The following is a 13,883-nucleotide window of genomic DNA, read 5'->3' as shown; positions in this document are numbered from 1 at the left end:
GTTTTTCCTTTGAAAAAAATAACAAATACCAAGTATTTGCTTTAGAATCCCTCTCTCAAAATTCTTATGATGAGCACTGGGTGTCACACGTAAGTGTTGAATCACTAGACTGTACACCTGAAACTATCACACTGTATGTTAGCTAACTGGAGTTTATATAAAAATTTAAAAATAAAATAAATAAAATTCACATGCTCAAGTGTTTCAGCATTTGTATGCCCATATTTAAATCTATTCTTTCCAAAATTAAATATTTGAACAACATAAAATGCCTTTTCTGTATTTTCATTTAAGTCTGCTTCAAGTAATTTTGTAGGTATCTTTACTACTTAAAACTCTCTTAACATGATTTAAAGGAAGCATGACAGTGAAGTGTTCACAATTCATATGCATCCAATTTATGGTTACAAACAATGCCTAACAGACATATGATGTGTATGTATGTGCCAGGCATCACATGCCATATTTCATTAAATTCTCACAAGTCAACACAAGTAATGGAACTTTTTTCTTGTGGGACATATTCAATACAAGTAAATACCTATGATGCATTAAAAATAACCATAAATTCTTCACTCCTCCCAACAACTGGAGCCTATTTCCCACCTTCTGAATCCAGGCTGACTGTGAGTTCCTTTGACCAACGGGATATGGCCTGGCAGCTTCCATTCTTGCTGCCCTGAGATCACCATGTAAAGTGAACCAGATAGAAGAGCACGTGGAGAGAGAGGCCCAGCTAACAACCAGCACTAGCCGCCAAACTTGTGGCCTATGGGTGAGGCCATTTTGGACAACTCAGCTGACGCAGCCACCAAAAGGCTGCAACCACACAAGTGAGCCCAAACAAGAGTAGCAGAAGGACAAAACAGGTAAGTCAAGCCCAATATGTACATCCACAGAATCATATACAAACAAATGGTCGTAGTTTTAAGCCACTAAGTTTTGGAGTAATTTCATTAAGAAATAATAAATATGGACTTAACAGCTTGGGAAGAATATATTTTGAGTTGTAAAGCCATACTCTTAATAATATCATTTATTTTTTAAAAAATCAGTACCAAAACTTATTTGGTAACTCTAAAAATTAGACCTTTAAAAAACAATGAAATTTATGGAAATGAAATAAAGAATAAGAGTTAACTAATAATTGAGAATGAACTCCAAGGTATAGAATCAAATGAACAGTATACAGTCTGATTTCATTTTTGCCAAAAAGGGTGGGAGAACAATATATAAAAACGTGGATGAATACACATGCACACATATACCTACATATACACACACATATATCCTTTATGAAAACTGTTTCTGAAAAGATTTGCAAGAAACTGGCAAAAACAGTTGTTTACAAAGATAAATGAGAAATGGGGGATAAGGGCAGGAGAAAAACTACACACCATTTATACCCTTAGAACTTCCTAAATTTTGAACTATATAAATATACTGACAAATTTAAAAATTTTTAGTTTAAATTTTTAAAAGCTTTATGTCTTAAAGATATATACTGTATTTCTAGATGGAATACATTTTCAGATTCCTTTCAAAATAGTTGGGGGTGGGGAGAGGGTAGGATAAGCTGTTTAAATGCAAACACTCAGATGACACCATGAGTTGATCATTACTGAGGCTGAGTGATGAGTACAAGTGGATTCACAATACTACTGTCATCTTTTGTCTGAAATTCTTCCAAATAAAAAGTTATCTAAAACATTAATGTAAAGCTTTAATAACACTGCTTAGAAAGCCATCTCTCCATCATGATAAAAGAAGATAATGGCATGAATACAAAATATTCAGGAGTATTTACAAAGCTTTGACAGGTTTTTTTTTTCTTTATTCATCTGACAATTAAATTTCCAAAAAAATTTCAGAGCTACTATTAATATTTATTGAGAGCCAGTCTGGGTGTTCTACAGACATTATCTCATTCGATCTTCAAGTTAAGTAGTATCATAGTCACTTTACAAGGAGAAAACCAAGAATCTTAGTAATTCACCCAAGGTTACAGTTAGTAAATGACAGGATTCAAATGCAGGTCTGAGACTCTGAATCCCATGCTCTTTAGGGAAGAATTAAAAAGATAAAAAATTACAGATAATCTATAAACAGAATAATCAGGCCCTGGTGCGTTAAACAGTAGAAAGTATATCCATATTTTAATGAGAAAATAGTGTGTGGGTTTTAAAAAACCTTATTTCTGGAGTTAAGTAAAATGTATTTTAAGAAAAAAAAGTTGTACTTAAATTCTTTTAATCTTCACTAAGTTGTAAACCACTGTTAGCTGTAAAAGTGTTGCACAAATTCTCAACTATTAGGCTCAAACATTTCCTCACTATCTGTTATTAACTAAACAAATACTACAAATGTTTCTAGTTCACCAAAGTTCTGCAGTTTGAATTAATTTCCTGGAAGAGATTTCTTTTTTTTGGGGGGGGGGGGGCATATCCTGTCTGCCCCAGGCCATTTTTACCCCTACACTTCTACAAATATTTTTACTTCCTGTCCTACATTTAAAAAAATAATAATAATAAGATTACTTTTGAAGCCTAGAATATTCATTACTTTTCCCTTAAATAATGCTTTAAAACTGCACAAAAAGTATAAACATCACTAGCACCAGAAAGCATTTTTTAAAAATCATGTATTTTGTTTTTCCTTATTATGTATGTATGTTATGTATCCCATGAAGAAGGGGGGAGCTTAACTATATGAATTGTATTTTAGACAAGGCTAAAGCCAAGGGCTAAAGAAAACTGAAAAGCAACATGCTTTTAGAAGCAGTTATAAGACACCCTTAAGAATGGTTCCAGCTTCTGTTCCTGCTTCCTAGCTCTCTGCAAATAGCCCAAAATTATTGTGATTTCCCTGTATAGTGTCTGACTATGAATTCTTCCATGGTAGGGTCGTTCAATTCCAAACAGCAACTGGCATATGGTAGGAACTCAATCACTGTTTGTGGAATTAACAGAATAAAAATATCATGAGAATGCCACAATGCTCCCAAATAGCTATTTCCTGGCTTTCAGAGGAATAGAGAGACTTTGGTTTCAGTTTTTTTAAATTGCTGAGTTCACTGGCCATTTACATTCTAGCAGTATCAGATCCTCATTAAAAACAAACAGAAAAGTCTGTTTCCCAAGCCATATTAGAAATGATAGAGGAGAAATCAAATTTTAACTAGAAAATTTCTTTAAAATTTTTAACATATAAATAAGGTACTATACACTACTTTAAGATATGTGTAGGTAAATATCTAAGCTTCTGTAGTTGGGAAAGCTTTGGAAAACTGGCAACTGAAATTGAGAGTCACATGAAGATGTTCTGAATTAAATATCACATTTCTGTCTGTGTTTACCAGGGCTGGGCACTGCTACAGTACTTGCAAACTAAAATGTTATATATAGCATTTATCATTTATAATGTTATATATTTGGTCTTCACTTACTCAAACATTTATTAAGTGCCTATAATATGCCAAACACAGTAGGAGGTGCTGTGGATTAAAAAAAAAAAAAAAAAAAAAGAAAGAAAATATGTCCCTTGGCCTCAAAGGATTTTCAGTCTAACAGGGAAAGAATCTTGCAAAGCAAACCAGAAGCAAGTTATTCACACATATGCGTCAGTCAATTAGTATCTGTTCTGAGTGAATCCAATCTCTTACTGATTTCCTGAATTCCTTACCAAACCAATAGAGAGAAGTCCACATGAATAAAATTTCCCCGGAATTATTTGTAAAATGGATCTCTTTGGCCAAATTAGTGGGGGTTGGGGGAAAATGATTAATCTTTGGCCAACTACTTACATTTCAAGTTCCAACCTGGACTGAATGTGTAATGAAAAGCGAACGTCCATCATGGAAATGTTGACAGACTTACACTACAGTAGATGCAACTACAACACTGCATTTATTGAAAATTATGAAGTCCCTGAATTTTTATTTATAAAGTGGATATTATTAGTTTTAGATTATTTTCTGCACGCCAATAGTCAGAATTTAATAAGATGATGTGTACAGATTGCACCGATTTTCACTCTTATCCACTGCTTGCAGCCTATGTGCATTTAAACCAAAAAACATTTGATATATACTAACTATAAATTATTTCCTTGGAGATCTCTCAGGCATGAAGAAAAAGCCTCTTAAAATAAATTTAAAATATTATATGCTTGATGGTGTATAACCAAAGGTTTAATCTCACCACTAAAGGGGCAGTTACCATGATTTTGCAATAACCCTGCAGACAATAATCAAGACAGCTCCTGTTGTTCTCTCAGTAAAATCTTCGTAAACACAGCATGGATATATTGTAATTTGAATCTGTAAGATCAACAGCTATATCTCATGACAACTCATAATATAAGATTTTATTCACCATTAAATTGAGCATTTTCCTCAGAAGACTTAGGAAAGTGTGTTATTTACCAAGCATTGTCCTATTAACTAAAGATTAGCACATTAAAATAGATACGCTTTCTTTCTGTCCACACTCTAAAAAAGTGCAGTCCATAAAGAAAGCTCTGGGATGTAGGCAATTAATTAGATTTTTCAAACTTCAGGGAAATGTGGATATTTCCATCATTATTTTAAAACAACTGATTCCAATCATTATTCTACTACAAATATAAGAATATTCCCCAAACAGAGTGCTCTGTGATAACGCATGTTCAAAAATGTCTCAGTCTCTATCTATCTCATAATGATATTAATACTATGCTAGTTTGAAAAAAAGGAAAGGAAAAAAGGCAATTAGAATGAACACAAATGGTGACACAATTTCAGGAAATCAGGGAACACGTAATTCAGTAAACAGTGAAGGACAATATAAATTAGTATCAAAAGCATTCAAAATGGAGATTACTAGAAGAATTCAATTATGGGTTGCAAAAAAATAACACACACTTTATTTAAATACAAACAGATGACCCCATCAGTATTTCAGAAATAATATAAAACCATCTTTCACTCACCAATGCTGGATTTTCTCTTGGCAGTTAGTGACCACCTGTCATGAAAACAGATAACTACTCATGAAAAAACAGGGCTATACACAAAGCTACAAAATCAGTGTATCAGAAAACTAGAACAGTGGCTTTACAGATTTAATAGCATCTCGGTATACATTTTTATTTGTCAAATGCACAGAGATGTGACTGTTAGTTTTTAAGCAGCACACTTTATCATAACCACTAATGCAGGCTGATAACTGCAGAACAAATTACAGCCTTCCGATTCATACTTTGCTACAAAACCCGCTTCATAACTATTAGGTGACATATGATATAAGATAACTAGTATTTTGTACAATCTACAGACCTGCTTTCAACGTTACATATTTTGTAGAATACGCAAATGTTATAAATAACAAAAAACCAATGTAACATCCACGTTTCATCACTAAAAAAAAAAAAAGACAGTAGTAAAAATATTTTATTTTGTCACTATATCTCCAAATGTTTTCACCTGTAATTTTTATTCTGATGCATTAAAAATGAGTTCAGGGATATTTTTCTACTAACATTTTTGAGAAGAAATACTTGGGATAAAGAGATGCTCTGAACAGCCCATTTGTTCCCTCAGTGAATTGATAAAATTTTAGGCACTTAATAGCCAGTTTAAACTATGTTTATAATGTTAAAACAATAAAATTAAGTACAAGAGTTATTTGCTTTTCTTAAAGATATTTCAGCAGATTCTCAAAATACTGGGGGGGGGGGGGGGGGTGGAGGGAACAATGCTAACCAATGAGGAAAAACAAACACTTGAATGGCAATTTAAAAATAATACCCTTTTCAAAGATTACTAATTGTTTTCAATTTACCCATTAATAAAAATTTTAAACAATAATCTCAAATACTGTAGCACCATTTTAGAGACAGAGAAACTAAGGAATACAAGCCAAAATGCTCAATACAAGGCCATGTGAAAAAGACAGCAGTTATTATCTCGTTTGAAACACATTGCTTTAGTTCACTATTCTAAACACCAATATTCTCTCTTGTCTCTCTTGCTCAATGTTTCCACCCCAAAATCACAAGACTTTGGCGGGGAGGGCTGTCACTAAATTCCTATTATAACATTTAATTCCTGAAATAAATGTCCCCTTTTGGTACATTTTAAATACTAAGGCAGCAATCCTGTACCAAAATACATGCTGTAATCAGATACCCAACCATACTACACATTAACTCAGCATAAAAAGTCCGTCTTAGAATGAAGATCTCTCAGTAAGTATCAATCACATAGCAACACTTAATAACAGTGGTAATATATAACAGAGTACTGACTTTACATCTGGAAGAGCCAGGCTAAAACTACATCAATCCATTTCACTGTTTCTGATTTGGCAGTAATTATAAAATAGACAAACAGAATTAAATGTAAATTGAAAAAGAAAAAAATCTTCATGAAATCCTTTTCATAAAGTTCCTCTTTAACAACCCCATTAAAAGATGAGACCCAAAAAACAGTCAGGATGCTTTCCAATCCCAATGCATGTGTTTCCAAGCATGAAGTGAGCCAAAAGCACAAAAAGAAAAGCCCTGCAAACCATAAGAGCAGAATGTTCATTAACCTCTACATGATAATCCTTTCGTAGCTGCATATTAACTAGTTACATATTCATAATCATTTACATTATTTAAAGGACCTTCGATGAAATTTTCTAAGCAATATCCATTAGTGACAGTGTTAAAGGTTACAGAAGATAGTCTACTTAATGTTTCCAGGAAGCCTTTTTAATTAGTAAATATGTAAATTTGGCACATATGCTTTTTATGTTTAAAAAACAAGTCCCTAGCAGAATGGCATGTGTTCTTGCCATCACCCCCGACAGTCCAGTCTCCACTTTGTTTTAGCTCTCTTTTCCCCACCCCACAATCACCTCACCCTCTCTTTCCTAAAGTCTCCCCAAGAACAGATATTCTAGGATAAAACAACAAAAATCCACTTCAAAATTTATGAGAGAAATTTTCACTGCCAAAATAGTCTTTATCAGTTACATATGGGGTTTAAGACAACAGAGACTTCAGTTAGGCACTAATCGAAGGTATAGGCTCTTTATTTTGAGAGTCAGATAAATATAGGAAAAGGTGAGAGAGGCAGGTATGAAAATACATAGACAGCCTTCTGACAGGACTACAAGTTATCTTTGTTTACATGATTTATAGCCCACTTACTTCCTAAAACCATTGGGTTCCTAAAACCCAAGCAGTTGTATTGATATTTTGAGAGATCTTTCTAGTTTTCTTCTCTTTTACAGCACATTTTTCAAAAGAAAATTATTAGTAAATTCCAACGCTTTAGATGCCAAGGAAAATTTTAGAAGAAAGAAAAATCTGATGATTCAAAGTTGAATCTGCATGGGTTAAAAAAAAAAAAAAACAACTAATTTTTCTGTTAAATAAATCCAAATAATCTTACTACTTCTGAAAATAGACTCATATTAATTCAAGTATTAAATAAACAAAATGGACCTGCTTCTATAAAAACTCTTGAAAAATAAAGCAAAACAACAAAAACCATTTCATTATTTTGTTGTCCTTCACAAAATCTTTTTTAAATAAGATGCCTATCAAGCAACAATAGTTTAAGTTAAACCTACCAAAACATGTAACTATTATTCCTGAAGAAAATAATCTTATTGAATCATTTTTATAAAAAGAATTAGTTAATAGGCTTCAACTATTAAAACAATTGACCTAGTAAATACTTTAATGTGATATAATTGCACTTAAAGCCAGAAATTTATAAAGAAAATATGTGCTTATGTAATAGTACAGCACTAAATCCACAGTAAAGACTATAGTCCATAAAAGAGTATGAGGTGATTTACCACTTTTTAAGATACATTCCACCATTAGGAGTCTTTACCAACAACCCAGTAGTTAAAAAGTCACACAGTACACTTAATAATTCAAAACTGCCCTTACTCTAAGAGTACTAACAGTGGTATAGGCCAAGACTTCATATGATGACAATGGAGCTGTAACTGTTCAATAAGGTAGGTTTTAACTTCTTAAAGAGAGGAAACCGGAGTTCAAAATTGAAGTATGTTACCCAATATTATACAACTACCCAGGAACTGGTAAGAGATAAAATCACTTTTAGAAACAGGTCTATCTAACCAGGACTATCTAATGTCAAAGCCCATACTCACTGGACTGGACCACTTCCAACCATCACTCATCTTACTGGGTAACAGAAGAAAAGCAGCTGTTTTGGGGAGTTTTTTCAAGAGAGAGAAAGAGCACGAGCGCGCACAGGCAGAGGGAGGGGCAGAGGGAAGGAGGGAGGAAAGGGGGGAGGGAGGAAAGGAGAGAGGAGGAGAGGGAGAGAGGGAGAGAGGGAGGGAGGGAGAGAGAATCTTAAGCAGGCTCTACACCAAGTGCAGAACCCCGTGTGAGGCTCAATCTCATGACTGAGATCATGACCTCAACTAAAATCAACAGTCAGATGCTTAAGAGACTGAGCCATCCAGGCACCCCTATGGTCTTTCTTAAAGCAGTGACTGCTGCTGCTACTACTTCTCCACTTCATCCACAAACCCACATGCACACACAAAGAAGACCTTGCCAATGTTGGTAAAAGCAAATAAGCTTAAATTCACCAACTGGCTAATAAAAACCCTCATTTCTTCCAATGCCTCATACAGCATCTGACCCTGGTCAGGTCAAGTGACTATAAACAACAGATTTCCCAAGCTCCATTTACTTGTATGTGTTCGGGGTAAGGGGGGGGGGGGGGGGGGGAGACACTAGCCCCATAATTACTATCACATCTCATCATATTTTTAAGGCATTTGTAACTGAGTTAGATGTCCAGGATGACAATGGTAGAAGCCAACCCAACAACCTCTTTTTCTTTGTATCAGTGTCCAGCTAACACACATGCACGTTCTGTTATATACAGTTAAAATAACATTTGATAAATTTTAAAGTCAATAAAGTATATGGAATATAGGAATAATAATGCCTTTACTGTTCTTCCTCAGAAGTCACTTTCTTAAAACTATTTTTAAAAGGAGGGAATGAATTATTTAACATGTATTAAGATCTCCATTACTTATTTCCATTTGTGCTATTTATTTTGTTAAGAGACCACAAGGGGGCATCAACCTATGAGTTTTCTCTGTTAAATACAGCACCACATTAAAACTAGACTGGAACAGAAAGCCTAAAAGGGTAAGCCTGCCTAAGTCTCAAGTGATACTTCTATCAAAAATGATCCACTTCACTTCTAAAACCTTTCTAACTGTATTTCGATTTCAAATTCCCCATGTCATGGGTTCATATACAGAAAAATAATCTGAGGACTGTATTAATCAGAGCTGTCTAAATTTAGTTTGCTTCTCTTGCTGGACTGTCTTCAGAGAGATTGTACAATTTTGTGTTTTAGAGTTGCTGAGTCAAAAAGGAAAAAGTAACAGTGGTGGCTAAAACCAATGGGTACTACACATACACTGTTATCTGACAATTACTTTAAAAAGTTGAAAATAATTTCTTAAAAGACATATTATCAGTTAATTACAAGAATGTATAAATGCCATTAGCAAAAATGAACAAGATGTGTACTTCAACAAAATTAGCAAACTACTACAGGTCTTATTATTAAGACTCTTTGCAAAGAAGGAAGAAATTGACCACAGGTTCCTAAAAGAAAAATTGCAATAAACAGTAATAAACTGCAATAAACTGAGTGTTTCTACATAAAAATTTTTAAATAAATATACTCTCTAAATATGCTGAATAAGGGCACCTGAGTGGCTCAGTCATTTAAGCATCCGACTTCGGCCCAGGTCATGATCTCATGGTTCATGAGTTCAAGCCCCACGTTGGGCTCTGTGCTGGCAGCTCAGAGCCTGGAGCCTGCTTCAGATTCTGTGTCTCCGTCTCTCTCTGTCTCTCCCCCACTCGCACCTTGTCTCTCTATCTCTCAAAAATAAAACGTTAAAAAAATTTAAATAAATAAAATAAATAAATATGCTGAAAATCAAAAATACCAAAACCGCTACCAAAAGTTTATCTCCAATTATACAGAGCCAAAACAGTTAAATTGTCCTTATTCAAAAATATAGTTAGGATGGAATCAAAATGATCATCTTAATCCTCACTTTTACATTTAGCCCAGTTTTCTCCTACACAGACTTCTGATGCATTTCTCATATTCAAACCCAGCCTCTATTTCCACAAATACCAGACATGCTTTGGTATTGTATATTCCATTCCCTTCATGGTTCTACCTGCAAATTAGGGCTCTTTTTTTTTCAGTCGTTACTCATAATACCAAGTAAAAAGATACAGTCGTGTCACAATGGAAATATTAAAAGACTAACATATACATCCAACAATATTTCTAAAAATGAAGACCCTGATATTTGGAGAGTTCTGTTTTCAGGACTGGGAATTGGAAATCCAGGAAACTCTTAACTGTGCTGGCTGAAAGCCCAGTAAGTTATAGGCCATGTCTACTTAACTCACCATGTATTCACCTGCCCTACAATAAGTATGCATCAAGTCCTTTTAAAGAAGTACAAGTCTACAATCACTTAGTCAAAAACCTCAGGAGCAGACAAGTTTCTCAATTTAGAACTTTTCATACCTTAACAAGGTAATACAGTACACACACAATACATTATGACACACACACCCCCCCGCCAGTGAAACACCATGCAGTATCAAATATAATAACACTGGCAATATAACATGAATATTCAAAGTAGGTGGAATAAGTGCCTCACTCAAATCAGTTCCAATCAGTTTGTCAACAAATGAATATGCCACAAACTTAGGCAGAACTTTGTTTTCAGTGCTTTTTAGACTTCTGAATTACAGATTGGGTATTATGACCTGTATTTCTGAATGTGAAATAATGCTTGAGTTGCAGCTTCCATGCCCACTCTTTTACTACAGATACCAATCATTTTCTCTTCTTTCCCACACCTTACTCCCAGAAACCCTGCCTTTCTCCTACCTACAATAGGCAAAGGATCCCATTTCTCCATCTGTAGCCACAGTGAATGGAGAGGGTAGATATCTAATACTAACTGGGCTAAATTTACTCTAGACATAAAGACAGGCTGAGGTGGGGGCACCTGGGTGGCTCAGTTGGTTGGGCGTCCAACTTCGGCTCAAGTCATGATCTGGCAGTTTGTGGGTTCAGGCCCCGCATCAGGCTCTGTGCCGATAGCTTGGGTCCTGGAGCCTGCTTCGGATTCTGTGTCTCCCTCTCTCTCTGCCTCTCTCTCTCTCTAAAAATAAAATTAACATTAAAAAAAATTCTTAAAAAAAAGACTGAGGTGATAACAAATTCTGGACCTGAAAGATGACCACAATGGAACTTGCACAAACTACCGAACCATCTAAACAAGCAAGCAAGGGTATAAATGTACAACAAAACACATGCACACACCAACAAAAAAATCCTGCCTGAGGTTCCTCCTAAATTCTTACGGTAAATTCTTTCAGAACATTCTTCCAAACATTTCTATGGTTTACAATTGACTAAGAAATCTGACACATAGATTAGAACGATGATATGCCTGTGAAGATCTCAAAGAAAACAATTCATTAAAGAGCAAATACAAATAGTAGAATGATGAATAAAAATCTCACTAGTGACCAAAAAAAAAGTCAAATTAAGGAAATCTATGAAATGACATTTTGCACCAATTAAAGGTAAATTATGGGTCGACTGGGTGGCTCAGTCAGTTAAGCATCCGACTCCACATCAGGCTCCGCACTGACAGTGCAGAGCCTGCTGGGATCCTCTCTCTCCCCTCCCCTACTTGTTCTCTCTCTCTCTCTCTCTCAAAATAAATAAATAAAATAAATAAAAGGGTAAATTTTTATTTTAAAGAAATACTATGCACTGTCAATGAGACTATAGTAAAGTTAATACTAAATCATTATAAGTAGCTATGTAACTTCAAAACTTAGTCCACACTTCTACCAAGTAGGGACAAAAAGCTTCTGACAAACCAGTAATCCCTCTGGGAAATGGAAAAGCCAGATAAACAAAAATCTTTTCTTCACAGGCATCTTTAGAGTTGCCAAAGCGATGGGAACAAGAGAGACTAAGATTTAGAGAGCAGATGACTATAAAGGAGTGTGGATTCTGAAGCTGCTTTTTTCTCGGGCAATTCTAGGAACAGGAAGAGCTAGAACTATGTTTGCCCCTAAGCAGACAGCCATGAGTGGGAGACAGAAATAAGCAGAGCCTGGGGAGTCTGAGAAAGCCACAGACACAAAATCAGAGACATGAGTGGGCTTAAACATGTACTCTGTTTCCTTTTCATGACATTTATCAAATTCTGAAGCTCAAAAAGCTAACCTGAAACTCTGAAAAAGCAAAAAGTTCAGGATACTGATGAAACAAATTTAGAATTCAGAAACCTCCGAAGAAAGAAGTCTTGGTGAAAGTCCTAAAGGAATCAAGAATAGCTGATACTTTAAATAAGCAAAACCTGGCCTGTACGTCATTTAGCACTTGCCATTAAAGTGTCCAGCTCCTCCTCTCTCTACCTAGCAGAAGAAAGGTAGTGAACTTTCCAGAGTTCACTCTCATCTTCAGGAGTACCTGCAATTTTTAAAGACACAATCACAGCATTTAACTAAAAATAACTAGGACACCAAAACACAAGATCATATAACCAAATATCCAAAAGAAAGAAAAAGAAAAAACAGAATCAAACAAACATGCAATCTACATATTGAAGCTAACAAACTAAAACATAAAGTAACAATAATTAACATGTTCAAGAAAATGAAAGAAAGAAATACATGGAAAGATGACGAACTTCACTAAAGAACTATAATCTACACACACACAAAAAAATGAACTGTATATTCTGTAATTGAAATATCCAAAATGGGCTGAATAAATGGTGCTAATGAGAAATTACACACAGCAGAAATCAGGATTTTAGAGGTGATTATAGGTCAATAGATTATAGGTCAATAGAAAATATCCAAATTAAAGCTCAGAGATTTGAAAACAAAAAATGGAAAATACAGAAAAGACCAATAAGAAACATGTGAAATACTGTATAACTGAAAATCCAGAAAGAGAAGGAAGACCAAATGTGGCAGAAGCAGTATATGAACCTACCATGACAGGATTTTCTAAAATAAAGATGAAGGTATCAGCCAGATATAAGACACACTAAGAACCTCAAGCAAGAGAAATAAAAGAAAAATATATCAAGGAACAACGTACTTACACGAATGAAACCCTCCCTGCCAAAAAAAAAAGAAAATTTTATAAGCAGCAAGAAGGAGCAAGTAGATGCACTGTCTTCAAAGTAGCACAAGAAGAGTTAGAGCAAATTTCAGCAAAAAATTATGGAAATCAGAAAATAAGATAAAATTTTAAAGCAATGAAAAAAATAACTGAAAATCCATATACATAGTCTACAGCAAACAGATCTTTCTTTCAACATGAAGAAAAATTAAAAACATTTTCACAAAGAAAAAGAATTCTTCACTAGCAAATTTTCACTAAAGAAACACTACATGTAATTAGATGATGTGATGGAGGTGTCAGCTAATGCTAAGGTGATAATCACTTTACGATATATAAGTATCAGATCAACAGTTGTACACCTTAAACTTATACAATAGTATATGTTGATTACATCTCAATAAAGCCAGGGGAAAAATACTACAGTGACTTTTGAAAACAACATAAATGCAGAAAGAATTAAAGAGCAATTGCAGAGGTAATTTCAGAAAGTAAAGGTATGTCAATATTAATCACATCGAACAATTTTAATTTTTTTTTTTTCAACGTTTATTTATTTTTAGGACAGAGAGAGACAGAGCATGAACGGGCGAGGGGCAGAGAGAGAGGGAGACACAGAATCAGAAACAGGCTCCAGGCTCTGAGC

The 13,883-nt window shown here is 34.6% G+C and overlaps 1 protein-coding gene across 2 annotated transcripts in view; it reads right to left on the bottom strand.

The window, feature by feature from the left end:
* The window catches only part of URI1 (URI1 prefoldin like chaperone), a 101,595-nt gene that overhangs the window by 49,284 nt on the left and 38,428 nt on the right, over positions 1-13,883 (bottom strand). For both annotated transcript variants that reach the window (XM_086689544.1, XM_025914778.2), the window contains one exon: positions 4,969-5,003. In XM_086689544.1, the coding sequence (XP_086545670.1) occupies positions 4,969-5,003 (35 nt within the window). The remainder of the gene's footprint in view (positions 1-4,968; positions 5,004-13,883) is intronic.

This window comes from Puma concolor, chromosome E2, assembly GCF_028749965.1.
Source record: "Puma concolor isolate L17-30 chromosome E2, mPumCon1.1.hap2, whole genome shotgun sequence".
Taxonomy (NCBI): Eukaryota; Metazoa; Chordata; class Mammalia; order Carnivora; family Felidae; genus Puma; species Puma concolor.
Note: the sequence above shows the minus strand (reverse complement) of the source record. Positions and strands in the feature narration are given on the sequence as shown.